The 15,026-nt window shown below is 39.3% G+C and overlaps 3 protein-coding genes across 3 annotated transcripts in view; all 3 read left to right on the top strand.

Annotated features, from left to right (window-relative positions):
• On the top strand, nt 874-7,014 carry LOC109851180 (cellulose synthase-like protein D2). Its single transcript, XM_020421216.1, is given in 6 exon segments — nt 874-1,576; nt 1,579-1,630; nt 2,251-3,058; nt 3,804-4,214; nt 4,896-5,290; nt 5,803-7,014. Coding segments are annotated over 6 exon segments (3,189 nt in total). The 5' UTR covers nt 874-1,011; the 3' UTR covers nt 6,761-7,014.
• On the top strand, nt 10,266-12,086 carry LOC109819443 (bZIP transcription factor 68-like). Its single transcript, XM_020385175.1, has 7 exons — nt 10,266-10,325; nt 10,411-10,476; nt 10,589-10,675; nt 11,277-11,360; nt 11,478-11,537; nt 11,623-11,795; nt 11,909-12,086. The coding sequence occupies exons 1-7, from the start codon at nt 10,266-10,268 to the stop codon at nt 12,084-12,086; spliced, it is 708 nt and encodes a 235-aa protein (XP_020240764.1).
• LOC109822531 (bZIP transcription factor 68-like) overlaps nt 12,402-15,026 on the top strand; it is a 10,781-nt gene continuing 8,156 nt past the window's right edge. The window contains 9 exon segments of the mRNA XM_020388748.1: nt 12,402-12,526; nt 12,612-12,677; nt 12,790-12,876; nt 13,478-13,561; nt 13,679-13,738; nt 13,824-13,996; nt 14,110-14,164; nt 14,796-14,838; nt 14,915-15,026. The exon segment at nt 14,915-15,026 is cut by the window's right edge and continues 7 nt beyond it. Of these exon segments, the coding sequence (XP_020244337.1) occupies nt 12,467-12,526; nt 12,612-12,677; nt 12,790-12,876; nt 13,478-13,561; nt 13,679-13,738; nt 13,824-13,996; nt 14,110-14,164; nt 14,796-14,838; nt 14,915-15,026 (740 nt within the window). The 5' untranslated portion in view covers nt 12,402-12,466.

Genomic DNA, 15,026 nt, shown 5'->3' with positions numbered 1-15,026 from the left:
TATAAAAATAATAAAAGTAAAAACACAGTCGTTTTAGTTCTCTTTTCTTCTCTTCATATCTCCAATCGAACCTCATATTTGTCAAGAACTCAAAGGGTTTTCCCCCAAAAAAGTTGCCATTTTTGGACAGCCGGCTACTGAGTTTTTTTCCCCTTAAAAAAAGAGGAATATTTGTGGCCTTTTGATTCTAGGGTTTGGACTGGATCAAACAGAAAGAAAAGCTGTCGCCTTCTTGCCTTCAGATCAAGTGGAGCAGCGGTGAGATGACCTGATTTGATGAAGACTTAACTTCCTCTATTTTTTCCTTAAAAAAGTTCTGTTTGGCGAATCCTAAAGGTTTGCAATCTGTACTTTTGAAGTATTTGCTTTGATAATGTTTGCTTGCTTGGTAGAAAGATGGGATTTTGTTACTACCATTTTGCTCTCTGCTTCAGATTCAGCTTAGCCTGACATTGTTATTGTTCTGATCCTAATTCTGAATATTTTTCTCCACTTTGCTGAGTCCTTTTTGCGTAGTTATCCTAAAGATTGAATCTTGCTACGGCCCGTTTATCTCCGAATCCAGTATCTGATCTCTCATTGTCTACAATCCCTCTTTGTTTTGAGGAACTTTTTAACAAATAGTTGAATTTTCTCTCATTGTGTCATTTCTTTGATTCTTTGATTCTTCTTTAGTGCACTGTTTAAAAGTTTAAATTTCGTACAGCCCTTTACGTCACTTTATAGATCTAACTTCTTGTATCCAAACCTGTCACTTTTGCTTGATAATTTCTCCAAAGACCTTTTGCTATGTAATTTTCAGATCAAGAAAGATCATGGCTTCAAACCCTGCTCTTCGAGGCAGCAGATCAGCTCGATTACCTGCCGCGCCGCACTAGCTCAGGGCGATACATCAGCTACTCTCGTGATGACCTCGACAGTGAACTCGGCAGTGGCTCATTCTCCAAAGAATACCTCAACTATCATGTTCACATACCCCCGACCCCGGATAACCAACCTATAGCAGTCACAATGGACCCTTCAATCTCTGCCAAGGTTGAAGAACAATATGTTTCCAGTTCCCTATTCACCGGCGGATTCAACAGCGTCACGAGAGCTCATTTGATGGATAAGGTCACTGAGACCAATAACCAGCACCCTCAAATGGCCGGGTCAAAAGGTTCTTCATGTGCAGTCCCCGGTTGTGATGGCAAAGTTATGAGCGATGAACGGGGAGTTGACATTCTCCCTTGTGAATGTGATTACAAGATTTGTGCAGACTGCTTTACTGATGCGGTAAAATCCGGTGGTGCGGTGTGCCCGGGGTGTAAGGAAGCTTATAAGGTGACTGAGGTTGATGAAGTGATGGCAAATGCTGGTGTGGGAAGACCGGCCTTGTCATTGCCTCCACCGCCACCGGGAGTGTCGAAGATGGAGAGGAGGCTGTCAATGATGAAGTCTAGGGTTTTAAGCAGGAGTCAGACTGGAGATTTCGATCATAATAGGTGGTTGTTTGAGACGAAGGGGACTTATGGGTATGGGAATGCAATTTGGCCACAAGAGAATGGGGGAGACAATGGCGGGGGGGGGGGCCATGGAAGCCTCTCACCAGAAAATTGAAGATTCCTGCGGCGATCTTGAGTCCATATAGGTAATGATATTGCGATAGATTCATTTATTGTTTCACTAGAAATTTTTTTCTCTTCAAGATAGTTATGAATTAACTAGTTCTTCTAGCGTGGACAAATCTCTGTAAATCAATCTGTATTTTTGGTTGGTTTAAGTTTGTCTAAGTGTACTATGTATAAACTGTCAAGATTGTGATGTATGATATTTTGAGTCAGTCTTGTCATTATCTTAATAATGATGATGATGATGAGACCACTTTTGACCATAATAGCAACTTGTAGGCAGCCAAATCACGTATTGAGCTTTCATACTTCAGTTGATCATCTGATATACATGGACTAAACTCATTGTCTAAATCCTTTTTGTTACTTCTTAGCTTGTTCTTAACATGATCTAAGTTACAAATCCAACTGCCTATTCATCTTCTCATATTTAGTAATTTCTTTGAACATTACTCATATGTTGTTTCATATCTCAGCTGAATTCTATTTTGTTTCTGTTTCATGTTTTTGTATTTATTAACTCTCACACCCTTTAAATTGCACACAGAAAATGGAAGATAATTTCATTAAATATCAACGAACTTTTATTATGCACCCTTACAGTTGATTTTTTTAAAGTACCTGTTGTGTTTTTTTGTAGGCTCCTTGTCCTAATCCGCCTCATTGCTCTTGGCCTTTTTCTCTCCTGGAGAATTACACACCAAAACGATGATGCCATATGGCTCTGGGGAATGTCTATTGTCTGTGAGCTATGGTTTGCCTTCTCTTGGCTCTTGGATCAACTTCCGAAACTTTGTCCCATCAACCGCTCCACTGATCTCGCTGTTTTAAAAGAAAAATTTGAAACCCCCACAATCAACAATCCTACGGGCAAATCTGACCTCCCGGGGATCGACGTTTTTGTCTCTACTGCCGATCCTGAAAAAGAACCCCCTCTTGTAACTGCCAACACAATTTTATCCATCCTAGCAACGGATTACCCCGTTGAGAAGATAGCTTGCTATGTCTCTGATGACGGTGGTGCCCTTTTGACATTTGAAGCCATGGCTGAGGCTGCGAGCTTTGCTAACCTCTGGGTCCCTTTTTGCCGGAAGCATAATATTGAGCCGAGAAACCCGGAGAGCTACTTCAATTTGAAACGAGATCCTTACAAGAATAAGGTTAAGTCTGACTTTGTGAAGGATAGGAGGAGGTTGAAACGTGAGTATGATGAATTCAAGGTGAGGATCAATGGGTTGCCGGATTCAATTAGGCGGCGTTCTGATGCGTACCATGCTCGGGAGGAGATTAAGGCAATGAAGAGGCAGAGGGAGATGGTTTCTGATGAACCACTGGACCCGGTTAAGATTTCGAAGGCAACTTGGATGGCTGATGGGACTCATTGGCCAGGGACTTGGATTCATCCTTCATCGGAGCATACCCGTGGTGACCATGCAGGAATTATTCAGGTTTTTTTTTGGCTGTATATCTCAACTTTTAATTCTTACCGGATGAACTCGTACTACCTGAAATTCTTTTACTCTTCAAGACTCCACATGATACAGGCAAATCTCCATCTCATATTTTGAATATGTAGAATTTGGGAGATTCGGAATAAATTTGAAATGTGATTTGATGAGTCCTTATGTTTGCATCAACACATTACTTATGGATATTGTTTTCTGGTGAGGCTAATTAGAGTACTTTAACTACAGGCATAAATATTTCCTGTGCAAGATGCCTGATAGGCACATGATAACTGCAAAGGATTGGTTATGTCTAAAGTACTAAAACTATATACAAAAGAGTTAAAATGTGTTCAATATGGTTGTCTGTACATCAATTGTCTATATCTACAGTCTGAAAATATGATGATTGCTTTTTTTAAGCTTATGCGATTCATGTAATAGAAGTGTCACGCTTGCCTAATTAGTTTATATGTTGTATGTCTGAAATGTTTTTCTCCAGTGTTATGTGTACTTTTCATATAAATTATCACCCAATCTTTTATTAGGTTATAGCCTCATACATTTAACTATAAATACCCAGTCCATTCGGGTTACTAGGCCACCAGTAGTTGTTTACAGTCTTAATTGCATCAGTTTAAACTTTGATCCAAGTGAATAACCAGGTTAAGGTTTAGATCTTTGATTTGAACGAAAAAAAACAAAAAACAAAAAAAGTGAATATTGATACACATTTGATTTCGTTCAGGTAATGCTGAAGCCTCCAAGTGAGGAACCACTCCTTGGCGGCAGCATCGACGATGGCAATCCTCTAGACTTCACAGAAGTCGACATTCGGCTGCCCATGCTCGTTTATGTCTCTAGGGAGAAGCGTCCTGGCTACGATCATAACAAGAAGGCTGGTGCAATGAATGCCCTAGTCCGAGCCTCTGCCATCATGTCGAATGGTCCCTTCATCCTTAATCTCGACTGTGACCACTACGTGTACAACTCACAGGCTCTTCGAGAGGGAATGTGCTTCATGATGGACCGTGGTGGGGACCGCCTCTGCTACATCCAGTTCCCACAGCGGTTTGAAGGTATTGATCCTTCTGATCGATACGCCAACAGGAACACTGTGTTTTTTGATGTCAACATGCGCGCTCTTGATGGCCTCCAGGTTAGTATTTAGTTGATCAAGGAGTTATGAATTTATTCATTGTGTATTCAGAATGTATGTCCTTGAATATTTTTGGATGTCAAATAGAATGTTCTGCATTTTATTTGATTCCAAACTTAGAAATTTTCAAAACAGATATTGCAGAAAATTCCTGAACACAATTCCTTGAGGGCACAGCCACAACAATACCCTCACTATTCTTCCTGTATTGGAGTTCCTCCCCCCCCCGCCCCCCCCCAAAGATGTGAGGAAATCTCACTTTATTAAATTTATAATTCAACATTTGGTTATTTGCTGCCAAATATCTGAGTTGTCCTTAAATATTCATTACTTCTTCTTGATGGTGCTACTTCCTGTTTCTTTTTTCCCTTTTCTTTTTTGGGTCTGAACTGAAATATTAGATGTAGTAATTTTCCCGTAATATATTATTATTTCCTTGTTGCCTCCTCTGTGATTACATTTTCAAAATATTTACACCTTATTACTGATTCATCAAACTACTTATTATAGACTTTTGCACATTCATACCATCTTCATCAGCGTAATGCTTGCATTGCTTACGCTCAATCATAAAAAATTTTACCCAGTTTCTCAATTCTGAAACTTCTCTCAAAAAGACTTACAGCGATATTCTACATCTCTTCAAGATAAAACCATTCATTTCGTGCATCAATCTTGCAGGGTCCAGTCTATGTAGGTACAGGTTGCCTCTTCCGCCGCATCGCTCTGTACGGGTTTGACCCTCCTCGCTCCAAAGATCACACCCCCGGATGTTGTTCCTGCTGCTTTCCTCGCAAGAAAAACAAATCCATCTCCTCCACTGTCGAAGAAACCCGAGCCCTTCGCATGGGTGATGACTCCGACGAAGACGAGCAGATGAATCTCTCCACCTTCCCCAAGAAGTTCGGCAACTCGAGCTTTCTTATCGATTCCATCCCCGTCGCCGAGTTCCAAGGCCGTCCCCTTGCCGACCATCCCGCCATCAAGTATGGCCGCCCGCCTGGTGCCCTAACTCTCCCGCGGGACCTCCTCGATGCTTCAACCGTCGCCGAGGCCATTTCCGTCATTTCATGCTGGTAAGGGTTCGAAACGAATTGAATCGAATACTAAGGTGTTTGTATTTGTGTTAGTTTAAAATATTCTCTAAATTTCTTCAAATTCGAATACAAATACTTTTCAAATATTCAAGAAATTAAATATTTCTCAATGTTTATATGATTAATAGGTTCATGATTATCAACCATTCAATTAAAAGAAAATTTTATTTTGTTAATGAAATTTGGTTTAACAACTGATCTAAAGCCCTTTAAGTTTGTCAAAAGTAGTGTAGAGCTTGAATTACGAAGTATAAACAAATACAAAAACATAACATCGTACATGTAATAGTACAAAATTATAAGAGATAAAATTAATTGTAAATGAATATTTGATAATTGAACAAATCATCTAGTTAAATTCTAGTCCCTTTAACCAAATACTTAAAACTACTTGTTTGCCTTTAAATGAACTACCAAATCAAATATAACCGTATAGTAAGACATACAAGTAACAAATTATTTGTTAATTGTTTGGTTTGTTTCCACCCTAGGTACGAGGACAAGACCGAGTGGGGCGTGCGTGTTGGTTGGATATATGGCTCGGTTACTGAGGATGTTGTTACCGGATATCGCATGCACAACCGAGGGTGGCGTTCAATATATTGCGTGACAAAGCGTGACGCCTTTCGTGGGACTGCTCCGATCAATCTAACTGACCGACTCCACCAGGTTCTCCGGTGGGCAACCGGCTCGGTCGAGATTTTCTTCTCAAGAAACAATGCCCTCTTTGCCTCCTCCAAGATGAAGATCCTTCAAAGGATCGCATATCTCAACGTGGGCATTTATCCTTTCACCTCCATCTTTCTCATCGTCTACTGCTTTCTCCCGGCGCTCTCGCTATTCTCTGGCCAGTTCATTGTCAAGAATCTTAATGTGACTTTCCTAACTTACCTTTTAATCATCACGGTTACCCTCTGCATGCTGGCTGTGCTTGAGGTCAAATGGTCAGGAATCGAACTCGAAGAGTGGTGGCGAAACGAACAGTTCTGGCTCATCGGAGGCACAAGCGCACATCTCGCAGCAGTACTTCAAGGACTTCTAAAAGTCATTGCTGGCATCGAGATATCCTTCACACTTACTTCGAAATCTGGAGGTGATGACGTGGACGACGAGTTTGCTGACCTTTACATTGTGAAGTGGACTTCTCTGATGCTACCACCGATTACCATCATGATGGTGAATTTGATAGCGATTGCTGTTGGGGTCAGTCGAACTATTTACAGTGTGCTGCCTCAGTGGAGCAGGTTGCTCGGCGGTGTGTTCTTTAGCTTCTGGGTTTTGGCGCATTTGTACCCATTTGCGAAAGGGTTGATGGGGAGAAGAGGGAGGACTCCGACGATTGTGTTTGTTTGGTCAGGGTTGATTGCGATCACGATATCCTTACTCTGGGTCGCTATCAACCCGCCGTCGCAAACGAATCAGATCGGTGGCTCTTTTACTTTCCCTTGAAAGGGCTGTTGGTTAACTCGAACAGAGAAACATTGCAGAATATTTGTTACATTTATGTTAATATGTTACATTTATGTTGGTTGTTATTGTAGATGGCCGTTGAAGATTGTTGAATATGTTGATTTTAGCTCAGGATATGAGAGCTTTGGTGTTTCAGTTCAGTTAGAAGTTTATTCAGAGGAGAGTTTCTTCAAATTTTGTAAGAGTTAAAAACCTATCTTAATTTAATCGAAGTTCTTTCATTTGATTGTTTATTTTGCTTCTTGTTGATAATTGAGCAGGTGAATTTTGAGATTTTTGTTTCAAATAAGTACACGCTAGTTGGTTTGAATCCCAAAATAGACGTTAGAAACTTGTATGGACATAATTTCGACCCGTCACGACTTTTAACCTTATTTATTTTTATTTTTTATTTTAATTTTTCCCGTTTTGCGAAAGAGTTCAATGGAGAAGGAAAGCAATGAAAACTTCCTTGTCTTCAGATAAAACAAACATTATATGCACTTGTAGAGCTATGCATCATCGGTTTTATTCCTAGTTATTCGTTTTGAAGAATTATGCATGTGATTAAGAAGTAGATTGTCCACTGATTATCTTTCAGTGAAGAGGAACTCAAATGCAAAGTCCACGTGAAAAGGGCCCATTGTAATGGCCAGTTTTGTTTTTTTTTTAAAGAGGGTGCTTCTGTCATTTCTAATAGTATTTGGTGAAAGGAATTTTAGCATGGTTATTGAAATTGCTTCCGCTTAATTAATAGAGTGCTTTTAGAAGTAATCTGAGAATGTTTTTAGAAACAACTTTTATTTTTTCAGTTTATATACCATATATACATTTTATCTTTTAACAATGATCATTAAGCACAATTCTGCCAAGCACCTTTAATTTTTTAAAGTAATTTTTGATATTTGATTATCAAACAACTATTTTCAGCAGTTCTTATAATCAAACAGCTATTTTCAGCAGTTTATATAAGTTGCTTCTATAAGCTGCTTTTCTAAGCAACTTATTTGGCTAAATTGCACAAAAAACACCATAAAGTTTCTCATCATTTTGACAGTTAAATACCACAAGCTGCATCTTGATACAATAAAATACCATATAATTTTCAAAATCTGCACGTTATTACCATCAATCATGCAAACGTGGAAATTTTCATCTAAATGTTTGTCTATGATACTCCCATACTAAAATTTTGAGGTTTCTAACTACTAATATTTGTTAGATTTTTTTTATTAGAAACATCCCAGCTCTATTTTAAAAGTAGAATTAGGATTGTCACACAGCAACTTTTTGGTCGAGTCCCTCTTGTCATTGTCTTTAGCAGGGGATTAGGCATCCATTTGGAGTGTGAACTAATATAACCAATGATCTATATATGATTTTGTCAAATTCACTGTGGATAATTTTCAAGTAGAGTGCTCCTGATCTTTTTCTGACCTCATTTTTGATGGCGACATACTTGGTTACTGATCTTTTCTCCTCTTGGGTTATCCACAAAAAAGTAGGAAGTTCAATAAGTTGACATCTTCTAATAAATCTTTATCTGTCAAAACAAGTGGCTCAAACAATCAAATGCCACGTACATACTAAACTGATCGTCATTATACTTAACCCACTGAAATCCAAGAAGAAAAGGAGGAGGAAAAAAATAAAATAAAATAAAACAAATCGAGTGAATATGCTGATCATACTGTAAGAAATTATTGTTTAACAAGTAACTTTCTGCTCACTACCGAGTACAGACTTTATGTCGCCTTTCATTTAGGAATCTTGTAATCCAACGTTGTAGCAAAAGGGGCAGTAATGTCCTTTGGTGTTTGTTTGAGTGTTAGCATTTCCATTTGTTCCCTGTCTTTTAATCACTACGAGCTGCTGTAGCTAAATGTTTTTAGTCAATTATTCACCAAGCCATGAATATTAGCCACTCCAATCTTCTTTAATTTCTCGGGTGGCTTTGGGCTCAACAATTGATTGTTTTAAAAATCCCGAGCAGGATTGTAGTCGTTTCTAAGGGGTTGTTTGGTTCGCAGCATCAATAAATCGCAACAAATGTTTCTATAGCAAACATTGCATGCGACATTTGTTGCAAGAAATTAACCGTTGTTTGGATGTCTGCAGTTATATTATAGGAAATGTATCTCTAATGCAAATTCAGTGTTTGGTTGAAAAGCATTTACTGCGAAAGCTGCATAATTTTGCCATGTATGGAAACTTGATGTAGACGGTTTTTCGGTTTGGATGTAAAAAGATTTAATTTGCTGAGGTAAAATTTCTTTATTGTTTAATCTCTTTTTTTTTTAAGTTTGCAACTTTTTCTCCCTCCAAACTGGCCATAGCAGTTGTTGCTAGTTTTTTTTTCCTATACACGGGCACAGTTGGATTTTACCCATTCAACTCTTTTACTTTCCTGTGTTGGGACTGCAGTTCTTGCAGGTAAATTTTTTTTTTTTTTTTTTGATGAGAAAACAATCCCCTCATTTCATATGATGCCCTTCCACTTGCTGCATGTGCTTTTATAAGAAAGACAACAAGGAATTCAAGGTAATTACTAAATCAACTTATCCATATAGCATCATATATTGCCTGTGCGCTGCACTTCCTTGCATCAACAAATCCACCCTCTCGCTGCAGGACTTGTCACCGGACCGAGCTTTTGCTGATTTTTGTCCTCTGGTTCTCTACCTTCTGATCATGAACTTCCTTGGGTAGAACCACGTTACTATCGGTAGGAAAACGTCGACGAGGGTCTCTTCTCGATGAGTTCGTCTAGGATGTCAACGACGATAGCGTGAACTTCTCGGTTCCACGTTTGAAAAATGCAGTATTAATTAGGTATTATCAGTTTTCGGACACGTCCATTTATATGTTGAGGATTGCACTTTCGCCTGTCTCGTTTCTCAGGATATGGACTTGCCTTCAGTCCCTTTTTTCCTCCTCCATCCCTATTTTGGGGAATGGGATGGAGAATCTGTTGGACAAAAAAAAAAATCCCAAAATTCTCCAAAAGTAAATATACCAATAAAATAGGGAAGCCGTTGGAGATGCTCTTATTACAAGAACGCAAAGTTTGGAAACTCGGGTTATAACGGAAAACACCAAATATTGCAATAAAATTTTGATAACCACCCGGATTTAGTTGACTCCTGGCTCCAATTAAAAGCCTCTATTGTTCCCCCTTCCATTTTTCTCGTATTTCGCGGAAAAGGACCTCCTTCTTTTCGCTTCGTCGCCAAAATAAACCCGTATTTTCCCATTTTGCCCCTCCGCTATTTCTGATTTCGCTTTCGAGCTAGGGTTCCGTCGCGAAAAAGCTCGATGACTTTTCAATTGTGGGCGTCACCGATCCCTTACACCCACTGAATTCGCTCTCTTTCAACTGATCGATTCAGAGGTTAATACCGGTTTCAGTTAGGTAAAAGTCCGTTTTTCCCCCACTGTTTTTGGGTTCGTTGGTTCTAGGGTTTTGATTTAAGTGTTGAACTGTCGTCAAAATTAGGGTTTGTTCATGGGAAAAAGCGACGCTGAAGAGGCGACAAAGGCACCGAAAACATCAACCGCAGCCCAGGTTAGTGTATTTGCTCTTGTCGACTGTTCAATTTCAGTTTTTGATGGGAAAAAGATTGGATCTTTGCCTTCTCCCGATTGTTTAGGATCAACCTCCGGCCACTAGCTCAACAGCAGCTGCCTCGCCTTACCCTGATTGGTCCAATTTTCAGGTAATTCATGCCTTTTGAGATGAATTTAGGGTTTCTCTCCCTTTTAAGGTTTTGAAGAGTTCATTTTTAGTTGAGGAAGCTGATGATTATTGTGGAATTGATTTGGATATAGGCATATTCGCCAATTCCGCCACATGGGTTCTTTCCTTCACCCGTGGCATCGGGTTCCCCGGCTCATCCTTACATGTGGGGACCTCAGGTGCTCTTCATTTGTATCGGTTTTTGTGTTTTCGTCATGCTTTATGCTGGACACTGAGAGTTTACCCTAGCAACTTTTAGTTTGGAACGAGCTAATTGATAATTTGGAGAGGGGGTAGATTTTTAGAGCAGTGGTGGTTCGGTTTGTTTCTTGGAACAGTTTCTGAGATGGCAGTTGGTTCGATGACTTCACTGGTTTCTTCGTCTTTGCTGAAGTCGAAGTGGCAATATAACTAAGACATGAACATCCAGCCATAACTACCTTCATTTTGTCGTAGCTATACTTAGAACAGAAATGGTAAATAAATATGTTGAAGGGCTTGATGTTGATGGTTTTTATTTCTTAATGCCTAAAGCAACTGGTTTTAGGATGTTCTTATCCTCTATACTAGGGCATTGTGGTTATGATTTTAGGACTTTATCTTTCCATCTGGGTATTTCTACATGTGCATGTTTGACATTGAGATGACTGGTTAATCACCTTCGTGGATGCGAAACAAAATACAGAAGTAGGCGTGATTTAAGCACAAAATCGAGTGTGGCATCAATTGAAGATTGCAGCGATTTTCATTGTCGCTCACGGATATTCCTTTTCTTTGCAGCCTATGATGCCTCCATATGGAGCACCACCGCCTCCATTTGTCATGTATCCTCATGGAGTATATGCTCATCCATCTATTCCGCCGGTATATTTTTCAACCGAAGAAAATATGACATCCTGTGCTCAAGAATATTTGTTTTTGTAGTTGTTTAAGTTTAGAAAGTCACTAACAATTTGCTTCTGTCTATCAATATTCATACAGGGTTCTCACCCATTTAGTCCTTATGTTATGCCTTCTCCAAATAACAATGCTGAGGCCTCTGTGAGTTCCCTAACTTTATCAGTGGTTATGTATGACAGCAGATTCATGCATGAAATGAACATACGACATGTATATTAATCCATAGGGTGCAGCACCAGGTGGCATGGAAGTGGATGGAAAAACCCCAGAAGGCAAGGAAAAAAGCCCCCTCAAAGGCTCAAAAGGAAGTTTAGGCAGTTTGAATATGATCACAGGCAGGATCAACAATGATCCTGGTAAAACATCGGGGCCCTCGGCTAATGGAGGCTTCTCTCAGAGGTATGGTCCGATGCATGCACAAGAATTTTGATTTTATTAACCATTTCCTCTGGGTAATCGTACTCCAGCAAGTTTTGCTGATCCTATCATTAAGGCAAATGTGGCTTTTGCAGCGGCGAAAGTGGAAGTGAAGGTTCGAGCGATGGAAGTGATGTGAATTCACAAAACGTAAGATCCATTATACTTGATTGTTTTGCTCGTAGATTTGTGTTTTCTAAAATTACAGAACTTGTTAGCGAGAAGTATTCAATTTCTTGCAATATTTCATGTCTGTACGCATCCAGAAATTAAATCCAAAACGGGTTTTGTGACAATACAGATGATGGAATAAAGCATCTATGCGCAAAATCATATATATGTTGGATAACCTTAATACATAGCTATCAGTCATTTTAATTTCCAGTTGTAGTCTATATGTTTATATAATTAGTGCTTTTCCTTTCTTCTCCAACTTCTTCACTTAGCTGACCGAAAGTATTTGACTATTTGAGGAAAAGGCTTTGTTCTTGTTCTCCAACTTGATTACTCATCCACAATAAATATTCTTTTATGCATATGTTATGATGAGTCCTGATTAGGTAAAAGTCCGTTTTTCCCCCACTGTTTTTGGGTTCGTTGGTTCTAGGGTTTTGATTTAAGTGTTGAACTGTCGTCAAAATTAGGGTTTGTTCATGGGAAAAAGCGACGCTGAAGAGGCGACAAAGGCACCGAAAACATCAACCGCAGCCCAGGTTAGTGTATTTGCTCTTGTCGACTGTTCAATTTCAGTTTTTGATGGGAAAAAGATTGGATCTTTGCCTTCTCCCGATTGTTTAGGATCAACCTCCGGCCACTAGCTCAACAGCAGCTGCCTCGCCTTACCCTGATTGGTCCAATTTTCAGGTAATTCATGCCTTTTGAGATGAATTTAGGGTTTCTCTCCCTTTTAAGGTTTTGAAGAGTTCATTTTTAGTTGAGGAAGCTGATGATTATTGTGGAATTGATTTGGATATAGGCATATTCGCCAATTCCGCCACATGGGTTCTTTCCTTCACCCGTGGCATCGGGTTCCCCGGCTCATCCTTACATGTGGGGACCTCAGGTGCTCTTCATTTGTATCGGTTTTTGTGTTTTCGTCATGCTTTATGCTGGACACTGAGAGTTTACCCTAGCAACTTTTAGTTTGGAACGAGCTAATTGATAATTTGGAGAGGGGGTAGATTTTTAGAGCAGTGGTGGTTCGGTTTGTTTCTTGGAACAGTTTCTGAGATGGCAGTTGGTTCGATGACTTCACTGGTTTCTTCGTCTTTGCTGAAGTCGAAGTGGCAATATAACTAAGACATGAACATCCAGCCATAACTACCTTCATTTTGTCGTAGCTATACTTAGAACAGAAATGGTAAATAAATATGTTGAAGGGCTTGATGTTGATGGTTTTTATTTCTTAATGCCTAAAGCAACTGGTTTTAGGATGTTCTTATCCTCTATACTAGGGCATTGTGGTTATGATTTTAGGACTTTATCTTTCCATCTGGGTATTTCTACATGTGCATGTTTGACATTGAGATGACTGGTTAATCACCTTCGTGGATGCGAAACAAAATACAGAAGTAGGCGTGATTTAAGCACAAAATCGAGTGTGGCATCAATTGAAGATTGCAGCGATTTTCATTGTCGCTCACGGATATTCCTTTTCTTTGCAGCCTATGATGCCTCCATATGGAGCACCACCGCCTCCATTTGTCATGTATCCTCATGGAGTATATGCTCATCCATCTATTCCGCCGGTATATTTTTCAACCGAAGAAAATATGACATCCTGTGCTCAAGAATATTTGTTTTTGTAGTTGTTTAAGTTTAGAAAGTCACTAACAATTTGCTTCTGTCTATCAATATTCATACAGGGTTCTCACCCATTTAGTCCTTATGTTATGCCTTCTCCAAATAACAATGCTGAGGCCTCTGTGAGTTCCCTAACTTTATCAGTGGTTATGTATGACAGCAGATTCATGCATGAAATGAACATACGACATGTATATTAATCCATAGGGTGCAGCACCAGGTGGCATGGAAGTGGATGGAAAAACCCCAGAAGGCAAGGAAAAAAGCCCCCTCAAAGGCTCAAAAGGAAGTTTAGGCAGTTTGAATATGATCACAGGCAGGATCAACAATGATCCTGGTAAAACATCGGGGCCCTCGGCTAATGGAGGCTTCTCTCAGAGGTATGGTCCGATGCATGCACAAGAATTTTGATTTTATTAACCATTTCCTCTGGGTAATCGTACTCCAGCAAGTTTTGCTGATCCTATCATTAAGGCAAATGTGGCTTTTGCAGCGGCGAAAGTGGAAGTGAAGGTTCGAGCGATGGAAGTGATGTGAATTCACAAAACGTAAGATCCATTATACTTGATTGTTTTGCTCGTAGATTTGTGTTTTCTAAAATTACAGAACTTGTTAGCGAGAAGTATTCAATTTCTTGCAATATTTCATGTCTGTACGCATCCAGAAATTAAATCCAAAACGGGTTTTGTGACAATAGAGATGATGGAATAAAGCATCTATGCGCAAAATCATATATATGTTGGATAACCTTAATACATAGCTATCAGTCATTTTAATCCAGTTGTAGAGTCTATATGTTTATATAATTAGTGCTTTTCCTTTCTTCTCCAACTTCTTCACTTAGCTGACCGAAAGTATTTGACTATTTGAGGAAAAGGCTTTGTTCTTGTTCTCCAACTTGATTACTCATCCACAATAAATATTCTTTTATGTATATCAAGTTGAACTATGTTATGAGCAGTTTCTAACATAGATGCATCTATTGTAAAGCTAGCTAATTGAAAACTGTCAGCTATTTATTGTCTAGATTTTTTTAATGTTATACAGGATTCTCAACCGAAGAGTATATCAAGTTGAACTATGTTATGAGCAGTTTCTAACATAGATGCATCTATTGTAAAGCTAGCTAATTGAAAACTGTCAGCTATTTATTGTCTAGATTTTTTTAATGTTATACAGGATTCTCAACCGAAGACATCTGGTGCTCAAGGCTCGTATGATGGTAGGGTTGCATTTTTAAGTTAGCATCCCAAATCCCTTTTATATTAGTTGATAAACTTATCAATGCATTAAAACAGCGGCTGACCAGAATGGTAATCATGCACATAGTTCTGGAAATGGAGTATCCCGAACTCCTTCACAATCAGCAATAAGCCAAACCATGCCGGTCATGTCTACGCCAGTGGCTGG

The sequence above is a fragment of the Asparagus officinalis genome, chromosome 8 (genome assembly GCF_001876935.1).
Source record: "Asparagus officinalis chromosome 8, Aspof.V1, whole genome shotgun sequence".
Lineage (NCBI taxonomy): Eukaryota > Viridiplantae > Streptophyta > Magnoliopsida > Asparagales > Asparagaceae > Asparagus > Asparagus officinalis.
Note: the sequence above shows the minus strand (reverse complement) of the source record. Positions and strands in the feature narration are given on the sequence as shown.